Below are 18885 nucleotides of genomic sequence, written 5' to 3'. Positions count from 1 at the left end.
AGTGTTTATATATATATATATATATATATATATATATATATATATATATATATATATATATATATATATATATAAGCTTTACATGTTGGCTCACTGACACAAAACACACACCCTCGTGTCCCGTCAGAGCAGCACATTAAGGCTGCACATCTCCGGCTGTTTGAAATAGTCAGGATTATAGTTAGACCCGGCCGAATCACACACACATTACTGTCTCAACACACTCGTCACACACATTGATGTGTCCCTGTCTGCGTGCGCTGTATGTAAAGGCCATGTGACACAACACCACTGTCCTGCACATCTGGAAACTACTGACAGCTGATCTGATCTGACCAAGTTAGATCAGACAGCGGTGGTGGAGAGTGGAGACTGGTGTGGAATTCATTGTAAGCGCGGAGCAGGGTGAGACGTGACCCTCAGCATGTCATGTGACCTCTGACCTCCACTGAGTGCACCGTTATTTTAAAGACCACACACCGAGCGGCACAGAGGGTTTGGTTAAAAAGGTGTAAGAGACATGAGGGTGCGTGTGTGTGTGTCTGTGTGTGTGTGTGTGTGTGTGTGTGTGTGTGTGTGTGTGTGTGTGTGTGTGTGTGTTTCAGAGCCTTTTGGTTATATTTAGTGTAAACAGTATAAGCAGATGTTGGTGTATATTCGTGTGTCTTCAGTTGAGTGGTTATGTAGCTCATGTCTCACACTAACGCAGGTTATGTACTCGATCCTTAGTTATGGTTCGGGCGTCTTCGTGTCTGTCTGTCTCTCCTTTTCTGTCTGTCTGCTTGCATCTTTTGTCTGTCTGACTTTCTGTCTGTGTTTTTTTGAATGTTGTCCTGTGTCTCTCTCTCTTTCTCTCTCTTTCGCTCATATATATCCGTTCTTACTTTCTTCCTGTCGGGTTTTCCTTTTGCCTGTCAGTTGTTGTTGTTGTTTTCTTTCGTGTTTGTTATTATTTCCTTCTCATGCCCACGTTCCTTCCTTCAGATAGTTCAATAAAACACAGCTGAGTCTCTTTTCTCTCTCTCTTTTCTCTCTCACTCTCTACTCACTCTTCTCTCACTCTCTCACCCTTCTCACTCTCTCTCTCACTCATTCTCTCCTCACTCTTCTCTCTCTCCTCACTCACTCACTCATTCTTCTCACTCTCTCTCCTCACTCTTCTCTCTCTCCTCACTCTTCTCTCTCTCCTCACTCTTCTCTCTCTCCTCACTCTTCTCTCTCTCTCACTCACTCATTCTTCTCACTCTCTCCTCACTCTTCTCACTCACTCTTCTCACTCTCTCTCTCTCACTCATTCTCTCCTCACTCTTCTCTCTCTCACTCTTTTCTCTCTCACTCACTCACTCACTTCTCACTCTCTCTCCTCACTCTTCTCTCTCTCACTCTTTTCCCTCTCACTCACTCTCTCCCTCTTCTCACTCTCCTCACTCTTCTCACTCTCTCACTCTTTTCTTTCTCACTCTCTCCTTCTTCTCACTCTTCTCTCACTCTTCTCTCACTCTTCTCTCTCCCTCTCTCCGGGTTTTTAGGAACGAGCTGGAGAGACAGTTTCTGGAGCTGCTGCAGTTTAACATCAACGTGCCGTCGAGTGTTTATGCGAAGTACTACTTTGATCTGCGCTCGCTGTCTGAGGCCAACAACCTGAACTTCCCTCTGGAGCCTCTGAGCAGAGACAAGGCCCAGAAACTAGAGGTGAGAGCTCACACTTCCTTCTGATAGCTTCAGCTTCATCACACTGCAACATCTGTCTGAACATCTGGCTCTTCAGCCTTTTCCTAGTCCATCTCCATGTCCATCTGATTCACACTTTCACGTCATGTTTAATAGTTTTCCAGGGCAGAAGATTAGTTACTGCAGACTGTGTGTTCCTCGCAGCGCAGGATAAATCTGTTAGCCACAACGAGCTCCTTTCTCTCCTGGCTTTTCTCATAGCTGCTCCGAGGACCAGCGCTTCAGCACGCGGGAGACACCGCTGATCTTTACTGATCTTTACAGTATCTTTACTTTAAAGATACTGTCTGTCTGTCTGACTGTCTGTCTGTCTGTCTGTCTGTCTGACTGTCTGCCTGTCTTTCTTCCATACTGTCTCTTTCTTTCATTCTGTCTGTCTGTCATTCTGTCTGTCTGTCTTCTTTCTGTCTTTCTTCCATTCCTTTCTCTCTTTCTTTCTTTCTCTCTTTTTCTTTCTCTCTTTCTTTCTTTCTGTCTGTCTGTCTGTCTGTCTTCTTTCTGTCTTTCTTCCGTTCCTTTCTCTCTCTCTTTCTTTCTTTGTTTCATTCTGTCTGTTCTGTCTGTCTTTCTTTCTGTCTTTCTTTTTGCCTTTCTTTTCTGTCTGTGGCTTTCTTACTTTCTCTTTTTTCTTTCTTTCTTTGTCTCTTCCTTTCTTTTTCTTTCCTTCTTTCTTTTCTGTGTGCCTTTCCTTCTCTTCTTTTTTGCCTGTCAGTCCTTTTTCTTTCTTTTTCTGTCTTTTTTTTTCTTTTGGTGCCTTTCTTTGTCTCTCTTTCTCTTTGTATTTCTTTCTCTTTTTTTCTGCCTGTCAGTCTTCTTTCTTTCTCTTTTTTTTATTAGTCTTTCCTTCTTTCTGCCTCTCGTCTTCGTCAGTCTTTCTTTCTTTCAGACCGTGTTTATTTCTCTTTTCTTCCTTCTTTTCCAACTTGCCTTTTTTTTTTTTTTTTTTTGGTCCCTCTGTCAGATCTTCTTCCTGTCTTTCGGTTAGTCTTTTCCTTCATCGCTTTCTCTCTTCATCTTCCCGCCGCTGTATTTCCGTAGGCTTTCTTTTGGCCTTCGCCCCCCCCCCCCCCCCCCCCCGTAATGGATATGAATCACTCCTTTGCGTTCTGGGGTTTTGCGGTGATGAGGTTTAGGAATTTCATAAAGACCAGACACCTTTTTGCTCTTTCTCAGGCGATCTCCAGGCTCTGCGACGACAAGTACAAAGACTTGAGAAAAGCGGCCAAGAAGCGGTCAGTGAGTGCGGACAATCTCGCGGTGGTGCGGTGGTCCCCCGCCATCATCTCCTAACAGTGGTTCGGGGACGCTGAGGAACGATCCAGCGACAGACGGAGAGACTGTCCTCAAAATCGTCCTCTTCCTCCATCTGCTCCAGACAAAAACCTGGTGGATTTTACCTTCCACACGTGTCTTTGTTGTTCTGATGGCTGCTGTAAATACAGGACACCAGGACAGGACTCTAAAACCCTGATAGAGGGAGGAAGGAGAGAGAGCAGCAAATGGATTGGGGTGTGAGGAACGTCTTGTGTGAAGGGGTTGGAAAAGCATTCCAGCAACTCTGTGTGTCTTATATGATTGCCATTTCTCAGCTTGTTCTGTTACGAGTTACGCGTTTCGATTTATTTTTTTTTTCCTTTGAAGGTTTGTTTCTTCTAGGTCTTCTCTGAAGCACAGGGACACATCTGACCCGACAGTAATTCAATAATCAGCCCAAAATAAGCCACTCGGGAAATCTACAGCTCTTCCAGTCACGTCGTGAAAGTTGGTCTAAATTACATTTTTATGCTTTCGAGTCAAGCAGGTGTCAGGAACCTGTCGATAGAGTGAAATATCACAATAAGCCTCAGCCTCACGCTGTCAGAAATAAAGCTGCATGACTGTACTTTTCCTCGCGGTTCAAAAGGTGTACCCTTGACGGTGCCACCCGAGGGACAAGGAACAGTACGGTTTAATCCTCTTACGCAAGGGGTCATATGTATCGTACACGTTTCTGGCCACAAGCTTCAAAATCCTGAACGTCGTAATCTGATTGGCTATCCACACTTCCAGAGGTAAACAAACCTACGGATACAGGAGACTCGCTGAGGTTTTCCGGTCACGATCTCGTCACTCGATTGAAAATAGTTCAAAGTTCATGACATCGTGGCTTTTAAAAAAAAAAAAAAAAAAGAAAAAGTTTTTTGTTGTTTTTTTTTTCTTTGAGTAAACAAGATGCGTCCGTATGTTTGCAGACAGGCTCAGAGGAAAGAATCTGTGGCAGTTCCGTTCTGTACTCTCAGTCCAAATGGATGTTGGCCCAGAAGTGCAAAACACGTCAACAGACTAAATACACGAACGCGAAACAAAAACCACTGCGAGAGCAAAACCAGAAAACACGAGCGCAAATCCGAAATCGCAACGGATCCCGGAAAGCGACCGATCAGGACGGGCGAACGGCAAATTCGGGAAGCGCAACAGAAAATAGGAAGACACGACGTCAAGCCGATAACACTGGAGCAAGTTCAGGAAATGCTGACGGCAAAGTCAGAATAGAGTTCAGCAAATCAAAAATGCAACAGAAATGTTGAAAACGAAAACACGCCGGAAATCCAGACAACCCGACAGGAAATAACAGAAAACCAAACGTCACACCAGAAAACGCAACGGCACATTCGGAAATGGTAAAATGGCGCGCTTATGTAGCGCTTTTATCCAGAGCGCTTTACACTGTGTCTCATTCAGCCATTCACACACACACACACACACACACACCAGCGGTAGCAGAGCTGCCACGCAAGGCACTAACTTGCCATCGGGAGCAACTTGGGGTTCAGTGTCTTGCCCGAGGACACTTCGGCATGTGGAGTCACGTGGGCCGGGAATCGAACCTCCAACAATACGATTAGTGGATGACCCGCTCTACCACCTGAGTCACAGCCGCACACGTTCTGAAACAAATTCAGAAAACGTAACAGATTATTCAGAAAACGTAAAATTATTCAGAAAACGTAAAATTATTCAGAAAACGTAAAATTATTCAGAAAACGTAACAGATTATTCAGAAAACGTAACAGATTATTCAGAAAACGTAACAGATTATTCAGAAAACGTAACAGATTATTCAGAAAACGTAAAATTATTCAGAAAACGTAACAGATTATTCAGAAAACGTAAAATTATTCAGAAAACGCAACAACGAATTCAGAAAACACAACAAATTATTCAGAAAACGTAAAATTATTCAGAAAACACAACAAATTATTCAGAAAACGTAAAATTATTCAGAAAACGCAAAGCACGTGATGTTCAGTAAGGACCTCCGCTTTCCACTTTGCCTCGATGTTGATACGGCCCTGAGTTTGCTGTCGCGTCTTTGGTTTGTTAGCGCGGTTTGCACTCTCACCGGCGCACGAATGAACTCTCTACTTCATAACGTTGTTTTTTTCCTCATATGTTCTCATCGTGTCAGTCATTTCAACCCAAACGTCGGCGGAATCCACGCTGTCAGACGGTGATGTTAACACTGTGTGCGCTGAAATGCAGCCGACAAGCCGGTGTTTCTTCGCTCTGCTAGAGGAAATATCAGGTGCTGTGAGGAGAGTTAGCTAGTGAAGTTAGCTAGCTAGTGAGCAGCAGGCAAGATTGAGCAAATAATGAGGCAACATGTGTAATTAATACACAGCACAGCTTTCTCGCACTTTGTTCTGACCCACGCTTCCCAGGGTCTCAAATCTGCTTGGTTAGAGTTCCCACAATTTATGACCCGCTACCAGAACCTTTCGCGTTTAAGTGACGAACCTTTATTTTTTATTTTTTTTTTTTTTTCTGCTCGCTCGTTCAGTTTGTTCGCTGATTTAATTACTGGAAATTCCCTCATCATTACTGGTGTCTTATCTCACCACTAATCACCACTTGACAATACTGGTCATATTATATTTAGCATCTAATCGTTATTTACTTTCAAATTGATTTCACGATTTGGGATAATCAGCAGAAAAATGTAAATCTTCAGAAATTAGACCTTTTAAAAAAAAAAAAAAAAAAAAAAAAAAAAGGCGGTGAGCGATGTGACCGAACTATCATCGCGAAAGCCGAGGACGTTTCTACGATACGCGATGTGTACCGCGATATATAACTTGGCTGACGGACTGTCCGTAGTAAATTAAACACAAGAATTTTCTTCAATGCCTGCGAATACAAAGAAGATTAAGTTTTATTAAAAAACGTAAAGAAAAAATACGTCACCGTACCAACGATATCTCAGACGAGTGTATCGCGTAATCATTCATCACGATATCGATATTATATCGATATATCGCCCAGCCCTATCTCGATATCAGATGATTACGAGAGGATCCCTGATGCTGTAAACATGCTGCTCGAGGCAAATCAGAGGCGCTCCAATGGTTCTGTGTTAAAGCAGGAACCCCACAGGGGAGATTGGATGCCGTCCAGGTCTTATTTCCAGGCGTCCTGATGTTTCGTCCTCCATTAAAGGCCACAGTCTAATAAATAAATGAATAAATAACTAAAAGCCACGGAGACCGTGTGTTATGTAGGAAGGTGGAAATGCAGCGTTCCGGTTCTCTCTGTTGAATCTGATGGCTGAAGAAATGGACTGATTTTTTTTTTTTTTTTTTTTTTTCTCAAGACATTCCTTTTCGGTATCGTTTGAAAATATATATATATTATGATGATAATAATTGCACACCCTCGGCGCGTATGTTGTGATGGGCGTGATGAATCAACTCCGTTTGATAAAAGCCGACCTCGTTTCAGACTCGAACACCAAGCAATACGCAGATTCCAGAGAGATGGACACTTCTCCTCAAACAGACGTTTCATATCTCGTTAAGTATCGTTTCATTCGGTGTGTTCGCGAGTGGACGTGGCGAAATGATTATAATGATTTTCATTTGATGTTTCTTTTGGAGTACTGAATGTTCTATTAAATTTCGTTTGATGCTCTACAGTTTGCTGTGTAACCCCCACCCCGTACCCCTTTCCCCCCCACCCCCCACCCCCCGCAAGGAGTCATTTTATCATCTCAGAAAATCTCGCAAAGCCTCTAAACTGATAACGAGGGTGTGAAGTTCTGCAGGATCCGTCAGGGTTGTTACGGTCGTCGTGGTTTCACGGTGTACGATCCGGACGGTTAGCTCTGACGTCTTCAGGATGCGTCGTCTTATCTTTTTTTTTTTTTTCAAAATTTTTTGTATCCAGCTCTGACTCATGAAAAATTCGAAAACCCCGCCCCTCCGGACGCTGAAGGTACGTACAACACAGCGAGCGTTCGTTTTCAGTGAGAGCCGCCGACTTCCGGCGGCATCGACGACCGTCGGCGACTAGATGTGGGCGTGTCCAGTGACATGACAGAGTTGAGAAATGTTATGCAAATTTGAAGCGACTTGGCACAGCGACCACCAATGGGAGTGAAGACAGTAGAGCGTCCGCGATCCGCCATGCTGCCTGTGAGTGAATTGTTTCGTGGACCCAGACAGTCCGGCGCTCGCGCTTTCGCCACAGATACATGGTCGCATCTTCATCTCGTAGGATATCGCGCATACCGTATACACACTGGTGAGTTTTATATACGATCGCTCTCCCTCCAGAATGTTTCGTTCTGGCGTCAAGGAAACCGGTTTGGTGTCAAAAGTGGAACGCTAGTTGATTAAACGTTACTATAGTAGGACCTCCTACTGGCGACTTCATAGTACAGCGCCATCATGGTGCTGTTTCTCAGCAGGTGGAACGGGAGTACACTGAAAACTGTTTTAATCTGCTCCTGCTGTAAACGTCACATTCCTACCTCTGCTGCAGCTCCTAGCATCTTCATGGCACCGCCGATCGGAACGAAACGAAACCAAACAACCAGTGAAATTCTGCGCACTGCTCGACGACGCTGCCGAACGGTCGAAGCGATCTTGGCGAGTGTAAATAAATGTTGAATATGGTCGAGGTGGTGTAACATTTCCTGTTTTAAGATCGCAAGAACCCAAATAGGAGATGATTAGAGTTCTCTATAAACAATAAATCAAAGGGGTTTTTTTTTTTTTTTGCTCATTTTACACGTTTGTTTCTAGAAAGCTTGAAATTAGTCGAAATAAATAATTAAGATGTCTAGTAATCGGTTTAATAATATTATATTTGGCTTTGTGTTCTCCTATAATAATGAATAAGATAACTTTGACTATATGTAACATATGTTCTCTGATCAGATGCAGTTTCTTTGCAGTGTTGGTAGATTAGGGGTTTTTTTTTTTTTTTTTTTTTTTTTGAAATCACGTTATAAGCTGCAGTCTCTGAAAGCAATTTATAAGAGCCATGTGATAAATACTGACAGTGTATGATCAAATACCACTCTAAGATATCCAAATATCTTACCAAATATCTATATATTCAGAATATATATATATATATATATATATATATATATATATATATATATATATATATATATATATATATATATATATATATAAAATATATATAAATAATTTCCTTTCATTTTCACCGCCGGTTTGTGCTTTGTTAAAAGAAGCAATAACAGAAAGCGTGCGTGATTTTCTAACTGTTCCCGGCGTCCTTAAGCACGACATGAAACGCCGACAAAACTTGTTAGAAATCAGATGTGCAGTGAATGAATAATTATTACTTTTATTATTAGAAAATATTCACTATAAACACCATTCGATGTAGTCTGTTCGCAGTAAGATTTGGTTGCTAAGCAACATAACTAGGGCAAAGACCAGGGTGTTCTATGGACACCCTGCTGGTTTTAATGGAACCTGTAATGGTCCCTGTACGTCTCTAACAGTGATTTATCACCTTCTGTCGATGGCTTGTTATGTCTACTGGACACCATTAAGGACCGGTAATGGTTTTTAATGGTTAGTTGATGGTTTGAGGTAGTATTTGTAGTGGAAAACATTAGAATTTCTGTGATGGTTTCATTTTGGTGTATTATTTCAGAATTCAGTTATCATGATGCGGTCACAGGTAGGTGTGTGTGTGAGAGAGAGAGAGAGAGAGAGAGCATTTAAATATATTGGCTTTGAACGAATCAGATTTTCGAGCTGAACTATTTATATTTATAATGGTTGATTAATACCGCAACTAGGTCATAATCCCGTGAAGATTTGAAACTGTAACACCCCTGGGATCCACCGCTAGTTATTTCACCATGTTTGTGGCTTTTGTTGGTAGAAACCCGGCCTTGTTTTCCTTCATCTTCTTTTTTTTTTTTTTTTCTTCCCCACACTCATAACAGTCTGATTTTACAGCATAGTGTAAAAATTTACAGTTAAAGATGTAGTAATAATAATAATAATAATAATGCTTGGTTAAATTACCAATCTTCCAATTGATTTTTTTATTTTTTTATTTTTGTTTACCCGATCTGTGTATATTTTCAGAAATATTTATTTAATAATGCTATTCATTCTTCATCTAGAAAAGATAGACTGGTATTTTTTCTTCTTCTATGGACCGCAACAAGCTCAGCTTTTTAGTGATTCTCAAATCAAATCATTAAATGATCATTCGAAATATATATATATATATATCATTTTGTACAGTGTACATAGTGTGTGTACACAGATGTTTATGGGAAGTCAGTATTCATCTCCTTGTTTAATCATCTCTGAATACGGGTGATGAGGGAGGGATCGAGTCGGTGATCAGATTCTGACTTGATCAGAGAAAAGAAACGCGGCTTTAAGAACAGATCTTGAGATGATAAAGTGACTGCATTTGCGCGGCGTCGTTCAGAAGTGCACGAGTCTGTTGTTTCGTTTCGTTTCCGTCGAATCTGTTCTTGTTATTTTGCCGTCACGCAGAGCTCCACACCGAGTCGTGCTGAAAGTAAAGCCTGCTCTGCCGGACTCGCCTTTTTTCTTCTCTTTTTTTTTTTTTTTCTTTCCTTTCTTCTTTTTCTTCTCACCTCCCTTTGTGGACTTTGCAATCGCATTGCCTTTGTCATTCCTTTTGTGTCGGAACCTGAAAAGCAATTCTAGAGAAATGGTTGATATTTATCTCTCGTTTGTTTCTTTTATTGCGATTATTGATTAGAAGTTGTTCTTTTATGTAATACATTTCTGTCATCAATACCAGAAAAGAAAAAGAAAAAAAAGTTGTGTATTTTCAGAAGTCTTACTTGTGAATTGTAGGCCTTTGTGTGGTGCATGCTGTTCGGAGCTTGCACCGTCAATCGGTAAATTAAAAGAATTTATTGATTTTTAACTTAAAATGCCTTTTTTTAAATGGCGTCTAACTCTTATATAAAGGACTCTGTATAATAAAGGGACTGCGCTTTACACCTGCCTGCGATTTCTGTCAGTTTTCAACCATGTGTCCCAGGCTTTTTGGACTTTTCATTGAATTGGCAGTTTGTTGGAAAACTGATAGAAATGACAAAGTAGCAAAGAAACCAAGGGCTCAAAGGTCACGCTGAACCCGATGCTACCACCACCATGCTCACAGTGGGGGCGGCGAATTATTATTATTATTATTATTATTATTATTATATTTATTCAGTTTGCATACATGTATAAATCCACTTGGAGCTGGATGATTTCAGCTCAAAGTGAAAAAACGTAATTTCGGTTTTTCCTAGACTTTATTTCTCTCCTTATTTCGTCCTTATTTCGTCTAGGGTTTGCACATTTTTGCTCCCTTTATGCTCTAGGTGTTTTGTTTGTTTGTTTGTTTGTTTGTTTGTTTTTCCATGCTATTTTTTTTTTCTGATGGCACAGGAATAGCAAAAATACAGCATCAACCAATCGACTGGTGCCAGAAACCCTGAACACGATCACCAATATATATATATATACCGATGTGCTTACTGACAAAAAGAGTAAGGCATAAAACTAAGCAGTATTCGTCTCTGAAAGTGTACTAATTTCTATATTCAACAATAAAGTTGGCAAGTTGGTTTCACAAAAGAGAGAAGAGAACGAGGAGGGAAAAAAAAAACCCCAAAACATTTAAAATGTAGACTTGATGAATTTGTGCATTAACTCCCAGCTCAACACATACTCCACCCCTTTATTCCTGGTAAACCAGCCTTCATTTGCATATTGGAACCTGATTGGTTCTTTTATTTTATTCCACAATGACATTTTCCTGTCACATGTTCAGTTTGTAGTTATGTCCTAAAAGAAAGCGGTTTCTTTTATGAACTCGATTTCCTTCAAAGGAATTAGGGGTTTGTTTTAAATAAATGAATCTTAGAGCCCGGTAGCGGTTCTCCGTCAGTCCTACGATTTGAACCCACAGCCTTCTGGTACTACTAGCTAGGGGTGGGTGAAAAATTATATCCTGATTCTCGACGGTGTTGATATATTATACGCGACATGTATGATCATAAATACATCTGTTCACAAACTGTAGGTCATTTAAAAAATAATAATAATAATAATTAAAAAAGACCAGTTTGATGAAATACATTTATTTAATTTTTTACATTAAAAAATATATTTTTTACAATAAATATTTAATAATGAAAAGAAGTCAATTCAGTTAAAAAAAAAAAAGTATTAACATTTTACAGTGCAACATCAAACCTGCTGATTCCAGTCCGTTTGTAAAGATTTGTTTTTTTAATATAATAATCATTTTAAATGAAGAAATATGTCAAATGAAATCGCACTATGTTCAGCAGCGTGTGTTGTGACACAGTTTAATACGATATGGATATTATGGCTTCTCTTCATTTGTGCTAAATGACCTGAAGGCGTATCTTAAATTCGAGTCAAATCATAAAAGTACGTTTAATTTCAATAAATAGAAGTGTCATTAGTGACGGAGCGATTTCTCCTCTGCTTGTATAAGCTGTGTTTATTAAAATGCTCCTGTAATACTTTATGGGTCACATGACTAGTCAGATGACTAGCCTAATGCTCCATCACTGATGTGGATAACATTCAACAATGCCCCAGAGAGGAAAACATTCAATTAAATATTCCTTTAACGCATTGCTGCTGTTGTGTAATATCCATAGTTCTTAATATTTAGATTTTTACTTGCTTGTAAAGCTTGAAAAAGGACTAAAACTCTGAACAGAGGTGTGATTTTATAGGAAAGTAATCCATGACAGGAAGCAGAGGTGCTGTTACCACCCGGGACTTGATTATTTTCCTATAACCGCAGGCAATTTGCAAGTTTTCATTCGTAATCGTATGACACGTCGTACTTTTTTTTTTTTTTATCCGTCTATAGTTGCACGTAACGATGCCGAACACCCGCAAGGCGAGTCGTGCCCTGTTATCACTTCATCCGAAACGATTACACGCGTTTATGTGGAGAGTTCACCGTGCAAATTGTTACTGCAGAAATGATAATGTATTGGAAGAAGTGCATTGACGTAGACCTGTGATTTGTCATGCAGTCAGACTGTCAGAGCTGCTCTTGTAGGAAATTAATCAACACCTTCCGACCAATCGGAATCGGAATCACCAGCGCTGTGGTATAAACATTATATACACCTCTTTCTCCTGAAAGCCTGAGAATAAACAACATCCAGGATTTATTGTACACGGTCCTCATTTACTGCTCTAAATTAGTCTCAGTCTGCTGAAGCCTCTCTCTCTCTCTCTCACACACACACACACACACACACACACACACACACACACACACACACACACACACACAATAAGGATGTAATTCATTCTGCTGTATCACAGCCCTGCAGTGATTTGTTACATGCTGTGACACACTTTTTTCCTTGCCAAAGGAAACAGCTGTCAGAATCTTTATTAAGCTGTACACTCACCTGCTTCCTTTGGCAAACATTTCTCACGTATAAATGAGTAACCATCCTCTGAATAACACACTGGAGCAGGTCTGCATGGAGTGACCAGAGATGTCTTTATGTGATCCCGACAACTATCATATACTAGCAGTTTAAAGTATTCTCTCTCTCTCTCTCTCTCTCTCTCTCTCTCTCTCTCTCTCTCTCTCTCTCTCTCTCTCTCTCTCTCTCTCCCCCCCTCTCTCCCTGTCTGTCTCTCTCTCTCTCTCTCTCTCTCTCTCTCTCTCTCTCTCTCCCTGTCTCTCTCTCCCCCTCTCTCCCTGTCTCTGTCTCTCTCTCTCTCCCCCCCTCTCCCTGTCTGTCTCTCTCTCTCTCTCTCTCCCTGTCTGTCTGTCTCTCTCTGTCTCCCTGTCTCCCTCGCTTTCTCTCTCTCTGTCTGTGTGACCCTGTCTCTGTGCGTCTCTGTCTGTCTCCCTGTCTCTCTCTCTCTGTCTCCCTGTCTCTGTGTCTCTCTTGCTCTCTCTCTCTCTGTCTCCCTGTCTCTGTCTGTCTCTGTCTGTCTCACTTTCTCTGTCTCTCTCTCGCTCTCTCTCTCTGTCCCTCTCGCTCTCTGTCTGTCTCTCTCTCTCTCTCGCTCTCTGTCCTTCTTGCTCTCTGTCCCTCTCGCTCTCTGTCTGTCTGTCTGTGTGTCTCTCTCTCTCTCTCTCTCTCTCTCTTTCTCTCTCTCTCTCTCTCTCTCTCTCTCCCTGTCTGTCTGTCTCTCTCTGTCTCCCTGTCTCTCTCCCTCTCTTTCTCTCTCTCTGTCTGTGTGACCCTGTCTCTGTGCGTCTCTGTCTATCTCCCTGTCTCTCTCTCTCTCTGTCTCCCTGTCTCTGTGTCTCTCTTGCTCTCTCTCTCTCTGTCTCCCTGTCTCTGTCTGTCTCTCTGTCTCACTGTCTCTGTCTGTCTCTCTCTGTCTCCCTGTCTCTGTCTCTCTCTCGCTCTCTCTCTCTCTGTCCTTCTTGCTCTCTGTCCCTCTTGCTCTCTGTCCCTCTCGCTCTGTGTCTGTCTGTCTGTCTGTCTGTCTCTCTCTCTCTCTTTCTCTCTCTCTCTCTCTCTCTCTCTCTCTCTCTCTCTCCCTGTCTCCCTGTCTCTGTTTCTCTCTTGCGCTCTCTCTCTCTCTGTCTCCCTGTCTCTGTCTGTCTCTCTGTCTCACTGTCTCTGTCGCTCTCTCTCTCTCTCTGTCACTCTCGCTCTCTGTCTGTCTCTCTCTCTCTCGCTCTCTGTCCTTCTTGCTCTCTGTCCTTCTTACTCTCTGTCCCTCTTGCTCTCTGTCCCTCTCGCTCTCTGTCTGTCTCTCTCTCTCTCTCTCTCTCGGAGCCGGACTTTGGACCTCCCTGGTATACAGCTTCAATAGTACCTTAATGTTTCAGACCCAGTTACCCGTGTCCGTAAAGTGCTTCTTAAACTGTATGAGGTGATTTTCAGAATTAGTAGAAGCTTAAAGCTGCTCTGCGTTTTCAGGACATTCTGGACTCAATCCATTCAAAGCATTAGTATGTCGTCTTTCCACTCAATTACACCATAGTGCAGAAACATTATTAACTCATCGCAGCCAGGCATCTGCCAGTAATCATAAACCTAAGGCTCCATTTAAAAGAGAATTGCTACCGCTTCCAGCCGAGCCTATTTTTATAAAATTCTAATTCAACATTTTTTTTTTTTTTTTTTTTTTTTTTTTTTTAAATGACAGAATTAGAGGAAATCATTGCTGTAGCAAATAGGGGTGTATTCTACACATTACGATATGATTTCAATTCGTAGTGATTCAGTATTTGATAACTGAATCTGATACAGCCATCCATCCATCCATTTTCTATACCGCGTATCCTACACAGGGTCACGGGAAGCCTGGGGCCTATCCCAAGGGGACTCTGGGCACAGGTCAGGGGACACCCTGGATAGGATGAGATTACAATCAGCCTACAAAGCATGTCTTTGGACTGGGGGAGGAAACCGGAGTACCCGGAGGAAACCTCAGAAGCACAGAGAGAACATGCAAACTCCGCTGGTGAGAAACGAACCCACTCCACCACGCAGGGCGGTGTTGGGAAACGAACCCCCAACCCCGGAAGTAAAAGGCAAATGTGCCCCCCTGAATCTGTTACAATAGCATTACATTTTGATTCATAAGGCAGTGATTCAGTATTTGATTCAGTATTACCACAGACTCTGCCATGATGTGATACGTTATGATTAAATTTGTTCAGAATCTGTGGTAACCCTACTAATTAACCCTAATTAATTTTATGACTGATGATAATGACTTCTGGGCAAATCACCTTCCTTGCCTATTTACATGCTGTTAAATCACTCCCCAAAAGCTTTTGCCCCCTATGGCCTGGTTTTGAAAAATGATTCATCGTAGATGAGAAGTTAACACGGACAATTTGATGACTAATCCCACTGTTCATTATTCACCTCTAAGTGCAAACCGACCCAAACTATCTCAACAATGTTAGCCTGTCGACATGCCGCTGGTGGGTAAGAATAGCCTCACAATGGAGCTCACGTCTCTCGTTTTCTGTTGTCTGAGAGCAGTTGTCCAAGCAAGAGAATAGGTAAGACAAGTAGCAGAGGCAGGAGCTGGGAGACTAGGCTAGGCCACTCAATTTCATTCCTTTTTTTAAAGACCAACTGCAGTTCTAATTTACCTGGAGTAAAATTCAGAGGCACGTTGTCTAGTGAGCTCCATTTTGGAGAACCTTGATCTGGAGTCATGGGGAGGCAAGGAGCCTCAGAAGCTATCTTCATCACACTGAATTACAACATCACTATTGTGGGTAGGTGACGATGCATGTCGCGGGGGGGAAAAAAACATTTAAGTGTAGACTCGTCTAGGAATGAGATATTACACTTTGTATATTTAGTAAATAAATGATTAATAGTCATATCAGGCTATTACTTCTGTTACACTACGTTTTACATGTACCTAAATTATCCAGATTTCTATTACATTGGTTTAACGTGGCAAACTGAAACCGCTGTCATTTTTCAGTCTAATCGGCCAAATCATTTATATGGCGCAAGCAACCTATTGTAGATTCTACATTTGTAAAATCATGAAATCCATTTATTTATTTATTTTTTATCTACAGTACTTCTGTATATGCTTCATAGCTAGATCAATAACCACTTACATAAGAAAAAGGCTTAAAGGTAGAACCCTTAAACATTCTTCCGTTTGTGCCAGTAAGGATTCTGGGTCGAACCTTATAACAGAACATTTCCGTATCTAAAGACTTTCCAGTTATTACCTATCTGGACAGCTTAGAAACTTTGACAATACAAATATCCCTTGGGAAACCATTTTTAAGGTTTGTGCCAGTGAACCCTTCATGATTTCTACCGTATGGATAAACTTTCTTTGGTTTGTCTCTCTGGGAGAACCTTTTAAGATTCTTTGTAGACCCCCTGCAAGACTGTGTTTCCTTCAAAGAACCTTCAAAGAACCCCTGAAAGAGTTTCTACCATAATGCTTTTACTACATAAACACTTAATGATCCCTGACTTGTTGATTTGTTTCTCTTCCAGGGAAGATATGGCTGGTTCTAACGGTCTTCCTGCGTTTATCAGTCTTGTTCTTGGCCGGCTATCCGCTCTACCAGGATGAGCAGGAGAGATTTGTGTGCAACACTATCCAGCCTGGTTGTGCCAACGTGTGTTACGATATATTTGCACCCCTGTCACTGTTCCGCTTCTGGCTGGTCCAGCTTATCTCCATTATCCTGGTTCATGTTGTATTTATTGTCCACGTGATCCACAAAGTTACATCCAGCCTACCTCATCCTGATGCCTCTGACAGAATGAAGATGAGGTCTTTCTATAAGATTAAACAAGAACCTTTCCGTGAAGCATCTCCGTCAAAGTCTAGTGTAAAATCAGGTGTAAGACTGCTGCCTTGTTTCACAGGAGGCTACATCTTTCACCTTTTGGTCCGGATCCTTCTGGAAACTAGTTTCGGGGCGGCGCATTACTATTTGTTTGGTTTCTACATCCCGAAGCGCTTCATGTGTCAGCAGGCTCCTTGCACCACCACAGTGGACTGCTATATATCCAGACCCACTGAGAAGACCATCATGCTGAATTTTATGCTGGGGTTGGCTGCACTGTCCCTCGTTCTCAGCCTGTTTGATCTCGTCTGTGCCATTAAGCAGTCAGCGAGGCACAGAAGCATGAAGAAGATGATTGTGGAGAAGATGTATGAGGAGGAGCAATACTTCCTTGCAGAAAGTGGAGGCACTGGTGTTGACTTTGGTGACCCTGAACATCAATCCTTGCTGGTCAATGGAAGCTTCCGTAAGAGAATCAGCAAAACCTGTGTGGATGATGATGATGCCACTCTGCAATTAGAAGGTAAAAGTCATCCAGGCATCCCTCATGGAGGAACACTTGTAGGTATCGATCTTGGTGTAACTAGTTCTATCAGTGGTAATGGAGCTGGTTGTTACCCAGTGGCACAGGATGAGGGAACAGAGCGAGAGGGCAGTGAGATGGCACTGTGTCCATCTGAGCCAGTAGGCACGCCCAGGTCCATACGGGTCAACAAGCGTAGTCGCCACAAACCTATGCCACCTCCCAGATGGGACAAGCCACCAAATGAAGGGCTGCTGGATAGCTCTGCAGCAGTGGTACCTTGTGAAAGGCTATCGGGACAGTACATGCTGGGGGATATAAGTACCGATAGTGACGGATACGAGAAAAGGTCAGCATGGGTGTGAGGGTCTGGACATGATCCTAATCTTATTGGTGGCACTGTGGGATCAGCACCAAAACAATTTGCATTCTAAGACATCTGAAAAGGTTATATTGTTCTGAGCAGCTAATGAAATGTCATAAAACAATAAAACCCTGATATCTTTTGACCTTTAATATGAGATGGGACTTTCAGAAGCTGTCAGTTTTGTTTTGAAGAATTTACTCGATTATTTAAATGCCACATCGTGTGTTTGAAAAGTGAGGGAACATAAACAAAGGTCTTAGAATGTTTGACGACGAGGTGACTCGGAGTGGCTCTTCTGTTTCGTGGAATGCTACCCTTTACAACTTTTGTGCCGCGACCTTCACCGTCCACCTGTTGCCTCTGTTTGTATTAGCTCACTCGGCTTCTCCAAACACTAACCACAGATCACCCTTGACTTGTCTTGACCTGGCTGTGTGCGTCAGGGTGAGAGGTCATTCTAAAAGCAGGTTGGTGATCTCCACAATGGGCCTCCAAGGTTGAAACTGACACAAATTCTCCACCCAGAAGACAACCAGTATGGCTTTCCCTCCAAAAACACTAGCATGACTTACTACGATTAGCACGATTGTGTTGAGATGATTGTAACTAGTCCATACAAACTTTGATTTGTTTTATTACATTATTAGCATACCAGAGACCGGTGAGTTTGACTCGCGCAGGAATCCCCCAGCCTGAGTGCCAGGCAGAACAATTAGCGTCAAAGCCTGGATTTGTATTTATGGAGGCGGCTTGTCACAATATATTCAAAGACCCAGTAGGATTTGAGGCTGGGACTTCAGAACACATAGAAACACTTAAAATAGCGCGCCACAATCCAATGAAACATGAGATCTGATGACGCCTGATGCAACGCAACCTCTCTCGGCACGTTTCACCTCTACAGCTAAATTAACTACAGCCTGTTGCTTTCATCCTCCTGTCTTTTGGCACGGTCGTATGTACTCGGATCCGTGTCAGACCATTTGTTCTTCAGGAGCGACTGATATTCCCGGCTTTGAGTTGGAATGAGACCGCTAAAATGACACGTAAATTTTCCCAGTCTGAACACATCGTGCTTTACGTACATGTCCAAAATGACCCTAGATCTTTAACTAATAAAGGAATACAGATTAAAAACTGTACAGATTTTTCCAAATCATCCATTTGCTTGAATTTTGCGCTTCTGCACTGTAGTGCTTTGCTTTTTTTTTTTTTTTTTTTTTTTTTTTTTTTGGGTTTGTTATCAATTAAATGGAGAATTGAGGTAGAGAATAAATCGGTCTATGACTGAATGAAAAAGGGTTAAATTTGTGCCATATATTAACTCGGAAAGGGGTGGGGGGGGCAAATCTGGAAGTCGGCCACATTGTTAAGGCAGGTTTAGACTGCATAATTACAGCGATCTTTTAAGATTATTACTTGTCACATTGTATGAGATGATCCCAATAAAAGCTTGATGTGTGTTAACGTGTTCTGCGTGTCAGATCATACAGGAAAGCTCCTCTAAGGAAAGAGTTGTGATTACAACAGGGTTTTTTAAAAAGGCGACGCGGATGAGTTTGAAGTCATTTACGGCTGGTGTAAAATTTTCGGCGGCAAAAAAAATTCAACAAACCTTTCTTTTTTTTTTTTAATTCTTCATGTTTTCTTTCTTTCTTTC

General features: G+C 41.8%; 2 protein-coding genes across 3 annotated transcripts in view; both read left to right on the top strand.

Moving 5' to 3' along the window:
- Positions 1-6682, top strand: part of ccny (cyclin Y) — a 67379-nt gene extending 60697 nt beyond the window's left edge. For both annotated transcript variants that reach the window (XM_053684000.1, XM_053684003.1), the window contains 2 exons: positions 1530-1692; positions 2905-6682. In XM_053684000.1, coding sequence (XP_053539975.1) covers positions 1530-1692; positions 2905-3021 — 280 coding nt within the window. In that variant the 3' untranslated portion in view covers positions 3022-6682. The remainder of the gene's footprint in view (positions 1-1529; positions 1693-2904) is intronic.
- A 7527-nt stretch (positions 6683-14209) lies between these two features.
- On the top strand, positions 14210-18875 carry LOC108263316 (gap junction delta-4 protein). The gene is made up of 2 exons (XM_017463997.3): positions 14210-15285; positions 16037-18875. Exons 1-2 carry the CDS (start codon positions 15222-15224, stop codon positions 17221-17223), a joined length of 1251 nt encoding a protein of 416 aa, XP_017319486.1. The 5' UTR covers positions 14210-15221; the 3' UTR covers positions 17224-18875.
- Positions 18876-18885: the final 10 nt, after the last annotated feature.

This window comes from Ictalurus punctatus, chromosome 1 (assembly GCF_001660625.3).
Source record: "Ictalurus punctatus breed USDA103 chromosome 1, Coco_2.0, whole genome shotgun sequence".
Classification (NCBI taxonomy): Eukaryota; Metazoa; Chordata; class Actinopteri; order Siluriformes; family Ictaluridae; genus Ictalurus; species Ictalurus punctatus.
Note: the sequence above shows the minus strand (reverse complement) of the source record. Positions and strands in the feature narration are given on the sequence as shown.